At 37.5% G+C, this 13,976-nt stretch overlaps 1 protein-coding gene across 1 annotated transcript in view; it reads left to right on the plus strand.

Moving 5' to 3' along the window:
• CNTN6 (contactin 6) overlaps positions 1 to 13,976 on the plus strand; it is a 232,932-nt gene that overhangs the window by 111,533 nt on the left and 107,423 nt on the right. Inside the window, exon 4 of the mRNA XM_060021501.1 lies at positions 11,941 to 12,036. Within this exon, the coding sequence (XP_059877484.1) occupies positions 11,941 to 12,036 (96 nt within the window). The remainder of the gene's footprint in view (positions 1 to 11,940; positions 12,037 to 13,976) is intronic.

Below are 13,976 nucleotides of genomic sequence, written 5' to 3' on the forward strand. Positions count from 1 at the left end.
TAAGTGACAGTCATAATGTGAGAAAATTCAAGAAATCTGTTGGTATTTACATCTATTACACAGTTTTAATTAAAAAGGTCACAGAGACTTATCTAATAAGGTAAGAGGGTATGTAAAAGTTCAAAGATAGCAGTTCAGGAATTTTATGTTTTCCATATACTTGACCCTAGTATTTCTATGAGCAAATTTGTTATTTTTCAGTTGTTTCTGATTACTGAGTAAGTGATTGGACTGTACTTATTCTACCCTTAAAATAAATGAAATACCTAATTGAGGCAATTGGACAGTGATCTACTTGATTAATCATTATGCTGAAGATGATAATTACAGTTTCTGCTTGTCTTGTAAAAGAGCAAACCTAGGTTGCTGGATGGATAACCTCTTTTCTATAGTCACAGTTGTCTGGCATTAAACATCTCAAAAATCTCAAATACGAGACACAAGCAAACTTCATGGTAGGTTCAAGAGCTGAGAAGTGTATAGAGCGGTTAGGATAAGCCAAAACAATATGCAGTCTGAGATTTTAAGGGTGCATGAACTGTAAGTAAATACAAGGAGACTGATCTGCCGAGAAGAGAATGGAGCAGATGCTCAAAGAAAAGCAGAGATGACGAAGACCATGACGACTGGAAAAATAAAAACGAGATGGAGGGAGGGAACAGCTGTCCTTTGGCCTTCCTGTTCTCAGTCACGTTTCTGTACTTTGTTGGCATGATTTCTCTTGAAAACTTTATGCCTGCCCCCTCCTTTAGTTTAGAATGCTTTAAGTAAATTTCTGTCCCTGCCATGCAAAGAGACCCAGATCAAACAATGAACATGATTATGACTGTAGCAGAAATTAGAATGTGTTAGATCAACTGGGTCATCATTTAGGCATTATTGCATTGTGGCAAAAACTGTAGCTCCTTAGAATTTGAAGCTTAGCTCCAACAATTAATTACTAGTTCAGTGACCTTTTGGCAAGTTTTCTTAAGCTTTTGGAGTTTAGCATTTCATGTGCAAAATATGCATAATAATGGTACATACTTATTAGGTAACCATATAACTTATTGAGGACTATTTGACATAGTATTTAAACAGGTTACTTATAGCATTTCATTTGATTCTCACAATAATCCAATAACATAACTATTATAACATATGTTTATAGATTAGATTCACCCATCCATTCTTCTTTTCAGCCAACGTTTGTTGAATATCCTTTAGGTATCAGATAATAAGTATATTAAGTAACACTTAAAAGAGCTGAGAAGTAAACTTTTCAGTGTCTCACAGTTTATAAAACAAAGAGCTGAATTCAAACACACGCTTATTTAAATCCAAAGCCCAAACATTATCTTTCAACTATGTGAACACTCTTTCCTTTTATATAAAAGAAATAAACATCCCCTCTGCTCATGGGTTTGTCTCTCTCTCCTTGGCCATGATCTTTTATGACCAAACTTCAGAAGTGATGTGCCATAATTTCTGCCATACTGTTGGTCACACAGACCGATTCTAGTAAAATGTGGTGGGAAGGGACTAGAGGAGGAAGTGGATACCATGAGCAGGTTCACTGCGGGCCATTTTGGAGTCTGGCTACAACATCATTTTTCAGAATACATCCTAGCCTCTGCTCTCTGCAATCTTCTATGATCCAAGAAAAATTGTTCTTATCCTCTCAATTCCTGAAGAATATATGCTGGACTCCATATGTAGTATTTTGCATTCACACATTTGCTTTAGTTATAATTATTTGTTAATTCATTAAACATGTTTAATACCTGCTTTTTGTGAGCACTGACCTAGTTACTGAGGGAGGACAAGGTCCCTCTTCTCTTGAAGCTTATAGTCTATTTCGCAAAAATTGAAATAAATTAAACCAATCATCATTTCTGACAGTGATTAGACCTTTGGGGGAAAAATAGAGAGTGATGGGGAGCTGCTACTTTAGACTGTTTGGCCAAGAGAGGCTACCCTAAGAAGGTAGCATGTAGGTGGAAATCTGAATGTTAGAAAGAATCCAGCGATGCAGGGATCTGGGAGGAATTTTTCAAGCAGAAGAAAGGAAAAGGCCGAGGACCATAAAGGGAAGGAAACCTATTGTGTTCTGAGAAACATGAAAATAAAATGTTCATTGTGTATGGAGTTTCCTGAACAACAGACAAAAAGAAGTGGTAAGAAGGACCATATCATACGGAGGCTTAAATAATTTAATAAGTGATTTAAAGTCGTTTTTTATTTCTCTGAGTTCATTAATCATTAATCAAACATTTATTGAGTACCTACTGTGTGCCAGCATTGTGTTATGTACTGGGAATACAAAAACAAGCCCATATACTCATTTTGTACAAGGAAGTCATACATGCAATTGCAGTTGAGTAGGGTTAATAAATAATTTCACGAATACATGAACTAATGAACAAACTCTACATTTAAGAGATTCTTATAATAAATTATAATGAAATGCAAGCAAATCACTTATCATTTTAGTGTATTAAATCAACCAATACTTCTCGAGCACCTGTCTATGAGATGCAGCTATTTAAAGGGATCCTGAGAGATTCGGCAGAATGAGGCTGAGACTGAAAGAACCAATTTCAATTTTGTCAGAAACAAGTACTATGACTCAGACCAATTTCATTTATACAAAACTCCTGTCAGCTGGCACTTTCTGCCTCTTAAAGTCTAAATAAAATCTACTCACTGTTCTGTAGGAAAATCAGTGTCCAGATTCCTGCATATCCCAGTAGACAGATATTCATTCTGACCATTGCTTCCAGCTCCAGCTTTGTCTCTGCACTACCTCTTACAGTTTTCCCTCTTTTCTTCACCCTGGTTTTGACCCAAGAGTGGATGGTACTTTTAGTTCTGTCCCCCACATAAAGCACTGCTAAATATATTCACATTGTTTTTCGTTTGTATCAAAACATTTGTGGAGGTTTGGGGGAGGAAAGGTATATTGACACAAGAACACAAACCATTTTAAGTTGAATTGTCTTTTTCTGAAAGTCCTTCAGCATTCTGTAAGTTGATTTTCCTTTTGTTTCTATTTCTTCCCCCACCCCTACCACCCAACCACATCCCTGCTCATTCCTAACACAGACCACTCTGGTTCTCTCAAAAGTGTCCTGTCTCCTGATCCACCATATCCTTTGGAGTTCAAACAGTCCATTTTCTTAAATCATCCCCAAACTTCAGGCATCTACACATTATTTTTGTGGGGTCTGAAATATCCACGTACCACATACACTATTATTTATTTTTCCCAATCAAATTGCTTTGACTTTTTAGTAAGTACATTTGTTTAAAAGGACATACTTATCACCACTGTATCTAGAAAATTGGTGTCATTCATCATAAATAGAAGGAAAATTTAAAATGCAATGCACAGCAATTAAAATTTAAAAATATTTATTTGTATAACACTTAAGTGCACTGCCCATAGAACCAAGTATACCTATCCTGTACATTGGTAGTATCTTTCTTGTTCACCTGTCAAGGTTACTATAAGTAGTTACAAAGATGATAGAAGTGAAAGTGCTTGGGAAAAGAATGGGGTTTTATTTAAAATAGATGCACATTCTTGCTCTGGCTTCTGCTCTCTCTCTCTCTCTCTCTCTCTCTCTGTTTCTCCCTCTCTGTCTCTAAATGACAATGCATGCAAAAGTCCTTATCACTGACCCTCAATTTCCCTGAGGTCTGAGTTGGTGAAAGCTGCAAAGAAAATGCAGACTGTAGCTGTGACTCCAAAGACCTTGCTCAGAGTAAAACAATTTGATAGAAACAAACAAATAACAACAACAACAACAAAAAAACACCAGTATTTAGCAACAATCATGAAGTCAACTCCTTAATTCCAGTTGTGCAAGTTCTTGCAAATTGAAGTCGGTAGGATAAAACCTCTGGTAAACTCAGAGCGTAAGTGTGTGCGAGGTGTTTGAAAAAGTGCTCTCATTTCACACTCTTTGTATAAACAGGAGTAGTAACACATTTAGCCAGGGGCTCAGCTCCATTACCTTGAAAACTCCACCTTTTATATTCCACATAGGTTGCAAATTTTGAAATCAAACATTCTGATTAAACCATCACAATGAATAAAAGGGCTTATTATGTGCTCTGTCAGAAAGGACTCTGGTTGCTGTAAATGTTCACATTAATCCCTCTCATCAAGGATCCTGGAGACTTACTTCAAGGAAATCATTCCCTTTTACTCTAATGAGCATCACAAAAGTGGGTCAAAAGGGAGTTAAGAGTGGGATTGTTCCTGAAAGGGCACAGGTTCACCATATTTCCACCAAAACTAATACTCCAGCCCCCTTTGCTGATGATCTGGGACAGGAGGTAATTACAGCTGAGGCTCTGGACAAACTCCCTCAGACCTCAGGGTGGGCCAGCGGTCAGTTTGGCTTTTTTGCTACAACGTGCAGACTTTTGTACCAGGCTAGGACTTTCTTCCCCAAAAGGCAGGAAGACTGTTGGATAAAAAAGAAATTCTGCTTTGCCTTCTTCTTTTCCCCTTCTCCCTTTCCTCTGCTTTTTCCCTCTCCCTCTATGGAATGACCAGAGTGGTATCCTGAAGAGCTGAAAATGCTTCCAGAGTCAGAGCTAGGTAGGAGTCCCTTTCTGGCCGTCTTCTAGCTGTGTAGCCTTGGGCAAGTTACTTAACCTTTCTGAACTTTGGTATGTTTATTTATTATAAAATAGTGTCATAGTAGCTACATCTCAGGGTCACTGTGGAGATTAAATGTTATGATGTTTATAAAGTTCCAGTAACTGGGAAGTATGTCAGTAAATAAGAATTCCCTTCCCCTGTACTAGAAACCCCTTTCACTGCAACCCTCCAAGCTCTTAACTGATGCATTCGAATGTTTAACTGAAATTTATTTAAACCCCAGTGTCCTTTGGATTAGCTACTTTGGTGTTCACGATGGAATGTATTTTCTCTGTCACTCATGGCTCCTCAGCAAAATCCTCAAATGTTTATTCTGGAGAAAAGACTACCTTGCTCTCCACCCCACCCCACCCCCACACACAGCTGAGTCCACATCTTCCCACATGCTGCAGTGCATCCTTTATTCACCTGAGGACTTGACCTACTCCAGATACTCCTCTTTTTGCACTTGAGCACTATTTGTATCATTCATTAATCTCAAGGAGCACAAATAGCCCTAAGAAATCTCTTTAGAGATAATTGACTAAAAAGGTACTGGCACTATCCTCCCTGTAGAACAAGAGATGGGAAAATGAGTAGGTGCCAAAAGGCACACTCCAAGACCAAGAAGAAGCAGGGCAGCCTAGGATTTTTCTGGCTACTCACACACCAGGCCAAGAGGTTACGTCTGCCTCCAGCTGGGCTGTGTAGCTTTCTGGGCAGAGAGGTTCAATGACCCTCCATGTAATAACTCCTGTCAAGTTGGCGAAACATTCTCTGTAGTAAAATGAAATGTGATGTGGCAGTGCTTGGAATAAAATTTGACTTTAGGCCTTTTTTTTTTTCATTTATTCACTGAGCATTTGGGCTGGCCACTGGGTGAGCAGAAAAGGGAGTTCCATAAACAGACTTCAAGAAAATATGTTTTGTTACATCATCAGACTGAGATGAAAATAGAAAATGAAACCTATTTAAAAATTCTAAACAACCTCCTTTTGGTGATATGTAGGTAGATCGTTAATAATACAAAGTCCCCAACATTATTATTTAGTACTTAACATCTTCTAAACATTTAAAAGACATTATATGATTATTCCTCTAAGACAGGTGCTCTTGGTAGCTTCATTTTAATTAATTAGGCCGCGAGGCTTGCGGGATCTTAGTTCCCCGACCAGGGATTGAACCCAGCCTATGGTAGTGAAAGCGTGGAGTCCTAACCACTGGACCACCAGGGAATTCCCTGTAGCTTCATTTTAAAGAGCCAAAAACTGAGATAGAGAATATTTAATCTGCCCTGTATCAACAGCTAGCACGGTGAGGCTAACATTTGAACCTACACAGTCTGATCCTAAACCTGTGTTCTTAATCGTTCTGATCATTGGTCAGAGTCTGATCATTCTATCACTAATAACCTCGTCGGGAATTCATTAGTGGGTTGTTTAATCTTTACATGCCTACTTAAACTGCTTCTTTTCTTTCTAGAAACACTGAAGATCTGAACTCTTCAGTCCTCTCACATCCAGTCTATCCTATGCTATCAAAGTTGCATCACTCCATCCTTCACTTCTGCTTCTCTCATTTAGTTTTAACTATAGGGAATATGCAAACTTAATAAGCAAGACAGAGGACAGGTCATGCCTAAAACTTGTATCTTTTTTTTAAGTCATAGCTGACACTGTTCTTAATCAGACAAATGAGTCCATTTATAGAATTTCAAATCCAGTCTTACATGTATATTATAATAGACCAATTATTTCATATTTGTTTACTTGTGTTTATTAAATGCTTTTCACTCTGAAAACCTTGATGCTGGGCTGATAGAAAAAACCTATCCCCCCCCCTCCCGACTATTATCCTATATATATTTTCTTAAACACCATAAGAAAATGGTTTTCAGTGGATTCATTATTCTCAGGAAACCAAGAAACGACTCACTTCTCTCCATTTATTTATGAATTTTTATAAAAATACTTTTATACCACAAAAGGAGGAATTTTAACTTGGATTGTAAATGGATTTGACACCAGAATCTCTTAAAATATCTCTTTACTTCCTGCTTGCATATTACCATTCCAAATTTATGTCCAGTATCAAGACTTAGCTATTGCCTCTTTTACAGAATTTGACAATATCACTGTGCTTTATTAGGTTATGTCATGTTATGTTACTGAGTTGTGCTAGGAAACACAGTAATATCACAAACTCTGTAACTGAGTATATCGCATCTTGAAAATGATGCTGGAAAATGAAACTGGTCTAAGTAGAGATATTTTTGTATGCCACTTAATAAAGATCTGGGAAAATTAATTACAGTACCAAGAACTTCAGCTTATTCAAAACCACCAGGAAACAGGAAATAGTAACATGAACAATTTTGGTATTCTCCATGAGTGGTCCTCTTCCAAGGGGAAAATTAATGGAGATATGAAATCAGAATTACCTTACCTTGTCTTAAGATTCAAAAAGAGTACTTTGATTGCAAAAGTTGCATATACTATATCTGGGAATTCTGCAAGACTAATGCAGAACTAGAGAATTATTCTTGGTATCTTTCACCATTTCCCTTTCACTAGGCAAGAGTATCAGCTTCTCCTCCTCCAACAAGATATTTTTGCCATAGGTGAAAACAAAACACGTACCTCCAACGTGAGAACTGCATCACAAAGGTGAACACACACACATGCTCCTCGGTCTTGTTTACTCCAGCACCACATCTCAATGCTGAGACTTCTTCAGAAGGATTTGCAAAGGGGGGAAACAAAACTTGATTGGTGGAAAGCCAGGAGCAGGGTAAAAGAAATCTTAGAGCTGAAAATCAGATTTAATGTCCTCAAAGTAACACATAATTGAAGTTGCTTTTGAGGTGTGGAAAGAGAGAAAACGAGCACTGTCTCTGGTCTGAGGGCAGATCATATGGCCTGTGTCTAGGGTCAGACTCTAGTTAGAGAGGCAGTTAAGCCTTGGGTGAAGCTCTAGCTAGAGAGGCAGTTAAGCCTGGTGGTTAAGCAAATGCCCTCTAGAGACATGATATATGGAATTGAATTTTATTTCCTTTTCCTATAAGCAGTGTGAACTAGGGCAGATGCATCAATTTCTGAGTTGGTAGTAGGAGCTGGAGGGAGGTGAACTTTTTTGCAGAGGAAAATGGGAAGATTTTGATTTCCCTTGCTCTTCAAAGAGAGGGCTGTAGTGGGAAAATTGGAGAAGAGAGAGAGAGAACAGATGTAAGCAAAAGAACTTTTAAGAATCAAATACCTAATATTTGATTTTAAGGTGTTTGGGTCACATCTTACTAAATCAATAAGCTTGACAACAGCAGCACAAAGTATGATAATGGTGGTGCTTCAAGTGTGAGTGTGTGTGTGTTGAGGGGGTATATCTATGTATGAAGGTCAAGATAAGGGGCTAAGTTCCTTGTTTGCAGGGACACAAGAGTGGAGGTAAATCAAGAACCACATCTGAAGGGAAAAAAAAAAAACAAGGATTCAGAGGAGCAAGGATATTAGAAAGGGAGCTATTTGTAACACCTAGCAATATAGCACTCCCCACCCCACCCCAGCAATCTGCAGAACCCTGTGGAAAGGCATTGAGCTTTTGTGTTTGTTTGAAAATGGAATGGCAGTTTATGCCATTTTATATGCTGTAAGTGGCAGGGAGACCTCAGTCAACATCTGGAAAGCAGAATAACCTGGTGTTTGAGAATGTGAGCCCTGGAACCAGACTATCTCCTTTTCAGTTCTGTCTTGATGAATAGAAACCGTACGGTCTTCAGTAAGTTGCTAATCCTATTTGAACCTCAGTATCCTCCTCTGTGAAATGAATGTGACGTTGGTACCTATATTCCAGGATCATCATGAAGATTCAATGAAACTGCTTCACTGAGTGTCTGGCACTTAGTAGTTATTCTTGATATATGAAAGAAAGAAAGAAAAATAAAGAAGATTTAGAACACTAAAACAAAATAATTCATGCACAGCAAAAGGAGAAAGATCCAATTAATAGTATAATTTTTACTTTGGCCAACTCAACTACACTATGTCCTGCTTGAAGCATGGACCTTTTCCTGGTGAATATTTTTTCCTATCCCTATCTTTTCGGGTGCTGTTCTCTTGGTCGGGATCAATAAACTCTGGGTACCCACAGCCTTCCTCCGAGTTTATGAGAGTTGGCAAACCACTAGCCTCCTTCTGTGACAGGGGCTGGCACCGCCAAGCACATCCTCTGATTGTGATCCTCAGGCCTTGGCAGCAAATACACAGTTTTCTCGCTTTAATTGGGCTGAGATTCATTCCTACAAGTGGTGGCTGCAAAGATGTATTCTCTTTACAATTAGGCGTTGCAATACTTAGCATTGCTTGGACTTAATTTTAAATACATTTTGGTGACCCTTTTCCCTCCACTGCACCTTGGTTGCTCCAGGAGAGAGCAAATGGCCCAGTAATTCTTTAAAGCTCATTTTATGAGCCATTCTCAGGCACTTCCTGCTGGCCTTTGGAACAGAGCCTTGTTTGTGAATGCATTTTTGCTTATGCTCCTGCCAAATGCTTCCTCCAAAACCAGCAATAAAACCACAGGATCCAATAAGCCCTGGTCATCAGAATGGCTTAATGAGAGCAACCTCGACGACTGGGGTCTTTAATAGCAACCAGCACGGCAGGACTTGTACCTTGGGCACAAGGACATCCTGGGCAGGTCACCTTTCTGGTTTATGGGAATTTCTCCAAATATTATAGAATTTGACACTCAGGGAACGACTCATACTAAGCTATTTTTCTCTTAAGCAAAAAATGGATAGGACAAAAATAGGAAAAGGTGGTTGTCTCTGGCCTCTCCTTAAAGAAGAATAAATCTGGAGTTTTTAAAGGTCTTACAGAGCAAAGAAAATTTCACTGAATGCATGTATGGCTACCTTCAGTGAACCTTGCTTCAAAATAATCTGAATTATGTTTCTGGTTAGCAGAAAGGTACTTGAAATACAGGTTGGATACTTAAAACAGATCTTGTTCAAAGTACATTCACATGAAATGGTACTTAAATTCACTTAATTTAAATAAAGCAAAACTAGATCATGTCTATGATCTGTGTGCTATTAAACAGTTTTAAAATCTGAATTATTAATTAAAACCTGTGAACTAGTATTATTTTCAAATGACTGTGTTTTGATTGCTAACAGAGCTTGGGTGACTTTTGAAAGAGGCTGATTTCCTTTCATGTCAGCTAATAGAAACCCCATTGTAATCATAAGGCATAGAGAAATTATGTTACAAGTGGATACTATTTAAGTGGAAGTGAACACAGAATATATTAAAGTACCCATAGTCTTAACAACAGTGTGTTATAATGACTTCTGATTAACACTGAAAACACGATTGATGTTACTGTGAGCGTGGAACACTGACAATGTGACACACGGAATTTATTTGAAAGCTTGTTAATTTCATACACTCATTCAATTTCTCACTACTCCTTTGTGACAGTTTTTGTTTTCGTGACCATTAAAATGTCATGACAATTTAATGGGAACTTTCAATGATAATAGTAAGGAAAAAACCCCCTTAAAATCCTCACCTGTTATTACTGCTCGAAATAGAAACAATCAATATATTGATTTTTGGTTTTAAATTCAGTTTGTTAGCCTGATTCTTAATGAGTCACGTGTAAAATGATGCAAACCCAAGTCAGGGCAATAATTCACATCAATGGTACCAACATATGTAGGCTGATTTAGTCTTTCTATGGCCAAAGAAGAAAGAGGGAATATTCGTTTAAAAATCCTCTAGAGGAAATGTAATGTACAAGGCACTCTAGATCCTAATCAGATGTAAGGCTAATGAGGCACATTAGCTGAAGAGGAAGGGGAAGAGATTTAGGTGGGAAGAAGCCAAGTCCATCTTGGGCAAATATTTTCATTATTAAAAGTAGAGCATATATAAGAGTTATTAAACTTATAATACTCCTGCCCCCCAAAATACCTGAAACAAGATAGAAATTTACCAATATCTAATATAATAATGCAAAGTAGGTGGTCAAGATCAGCTGTGCTTCTGCTCCATGCAGTCACTCAAGCACCCAGGCTAGTGGTCTTTTACCTTCAATATTTTCATGTCATTGGCCATCTAGATGGTAGTGATATTGGGTGGGTAGGTGGAGAACATTAAATTTTTTGGATATTTCCTCTCAAACGTAATAGGTGTAAGTTTCACAATATGTGAGAAGTTTCTGCTTACTCTATTTGCTGCAAAGATGTTTGGGAAATGTATCTTTTGGTTAGAAAAGTGTAGTATTTGTTCTATAAATCTATTACTATGGAAGAAGGGAGAGTAGATTTTGGTAGACAACTAGCAGTCTGTACCTCATGACACTTATCGCGATGTGTATATTTTATACACACACACACACACACACACACGTTTTTTAATTGGCCTTCTACTTTTCCTTTTAGTAAGCACAATAAGGGCAAGGTACAAGTCTGCTTTATTTACCAATATATCTTCTGCCCTTAAATACCCTTCCTGTCTTTTAGTAGGGGTTTAATACAAAATTTTTAAATCACTGAATGACTGATTGAATGAATGAATGAATAAAAGGGATTTTACAGGTGAAGAAACTAAGGTTCAGACATTAGCCTTTCCTGGAGGCTGGGTGACCATTTCTAGGAATGTTGAATGATTTCCAGCTCAGATGGATAGGTTATCAAGATAGCTAGTAAGCTGTCTTCCAGCACTGAATATCTATGATTCTTTGGTGTTGTAGGAAATTACAACACTTCATAAAAGACCGTGAAGCTGCTTTGTGAAGGAGTAAATCAACAGAAATTAGAAAATACACCTTTCTTCTCATTGGTTCAATCACATAAAACTCTGTGCCTCACAACATTCCATGCTAATTTCTCACAGACTTCATCCCCACATCAAAACGGTTACCATTCAGCTTAGATGCTAGAAGACTGCAGCACATTTGCCACATACCTTTTTTAAATCACACCTTCCTTGGCAAGGAAAAGTAAATACGTGCTGGGTTTAAAAGATTTCCTATCGGGCTACAGGCTGCCTGGGAGAATAAAAGTAAACAAAAAGTGAGTTTTGTTAACAAATGTCTTTATCATATACTCTGTTTAACTGCATTAAAATAAAAGAAGGAAAGACGAAATTCTGAGAAATATAACCAGGGTACAGCAATTGACCATCAACTAAAACTTCTGGTCAGAGAAGTGTGAGTGTTCATTACTGTTAACAATAAGTTTTTCTTCTAAAAATTTTTCTCGGTAAAATAACGAGTTCTAAACTTGCTTTTCTTTGTTTTTCAAGATATTGAAGACTTTGAAACCAAAACAAGAAGCACAGTGTCCGTCCGAGAAGGTCAAGGTGTGGTGCTTCTCTGTGGTCCACCGCCACACTTTGGAGGTATGGTGGGGCTATTTTGAGGCACACAATTCAGGCGGCCACTCAGGGAACAAAATAGGCACTTCAGTTCTTAGAGCCAATGGTAGACCTTCATCAAATTTAAGGGACCAGGAAGGTTCAGACTTATCTTGCTGCATCCCAACAGTCCTAATCCAAATCTTTTCTTTTAAAGATATTTATTCAATCAGCCACTCAACAGGTATGCCCTTAAGGAGACGCAGGATGGCTCTGTACACACGTGTGAGAAATGGGGCTTTGCAGTGAAACCACCACAGCTGTTAATCTGCTGCCTGTCATCCTGCATGACAAAGGGCAATTTGTTTAACCTTTTTAGGCTTAGTTTCCTCACCTGTAAAGTGGAGACACTAATACCTATATTATAGTACTGTTGTGAATGTTAAATGAATGTAAATCAATTAGTTTAATGGCTAGTGTTTTATTTAAAAAAGAAAGCTAAGATTGTAATTTTATTTTTATTATCGGGCTCTATGGAGAAGCGAATGCCAACACTCATTCTGGTGACCTCACCTTAATTATTGGAAGAGGAAAGTTACCCCCTAATTGGAAGCAAATGTTGGATGGCTCTGAATCAGAATATCTCATAGCAATGGTGAAAATCAAGCAATAAATGCCACTCTTTACTTTGGAAGAATCTGGATTAGCCAGTGAATTAACCTGTTGCCAGGGATCTAAACCACCCACTGATCTGCAAGCCCTTGGGGCTGCATTTTCTCAAATTCTGTACGGTTTGGTACAATTTGGTAGATTCTCAACCAACTGTGATCCTGCGAGGATTCAGTGTAAAAATATCCATAAAGTCATTTCATTTAGTATAATCCGATACCATACTGACTATATTGTAGTTAGCTTAATAACAATAGCAAGTGCTTACATAGTACACACCTAAATACTTTACATGTATTAACTTTTAACTCTGTACAACAACTACTACTCGAGGGAGATACTATAATGATTATTATTTTACAGATGAGAACACTAAGGTACAGAGAGGTTAAGTACTTGGTCCAATGTCATGCAGCTGGTAGGCAGTGAAGCCAAGCTCCAAATCCAGGCAAACTGGGTCCCAGACCCTGGGCAGCTCTTTACCACCACTGCCTCTGTTATAGTTGATCTTCACTTTGGAATGGGAGGAGTTTTGGAAACACACAGACAAATATTTAAAAATAAAATGAAAGCAACTTTTCTTCTAATATTAAACCAAATCTTTTTTATGATCCTTTAAAAAGTTGAAAATATTTTTACCATTACTTTCATTTTTATACAACCTTGTGAAATGCTGACACAAAAAGAAAGAAAAAAAAAACGAACTGGAAGTTAACAATACTTTTATTCAATATTATTACAGACTGGTATGTCACTATGCTCACCTGAAATATTAGGGAAGAGTTACAAAACTTTCAATGCTGAGATAAAATAAGAGCACACAAAAATGTGATTTTTTTTTGATGTTTGTTTTTTAATAATAGGAAAATTATTTTCCAGTACCATAATATAAGATGACAAGACATGCAAATCATGTTCGTTTGTGCTGTCAGTCTGTGTCATTTTATACTCTGAGATTGGTCAAAGAGACTTGACAGAATCGAAGACTATTTTTACATTTGTTTACTCTAAATAAGAATAACAGACATGCAGAATACTTCTAAATGAGTGTCATATATTTTAAAAAGGCCATCAACTAGGAGAAGCTTTCCCTTGTCACCTTGCCACCTACCAATGAAGAAGTATATGTTGATCTTTTAAAGCATATAAGTCCTTCATTATAACAGTGTCTTTCTGCTTAATGCCATAAGACAAAATAACAGATATACAAAACCTGCCTTAAATTAAGATTGTCATAACTGAATAATGCATCCCTGTTGCATGCAAATTATGACAAACTTGCCTGATAACAAATTCGATTATGTAATATGAAATAT

Source organism: Delphinus delphis, chromosome 10 (genome assembly GCF_949987515.2).
Source record: "Delphinus delphis chromosome 10, mDelDel1.2, whole genome shotgun sequence".
Lineage (NCBI taxonomy): Eukaryota > Metazoa > Chordata > Mammalia > Artiodactyla > Delphinidae > Delphinus > Delphinus delphis.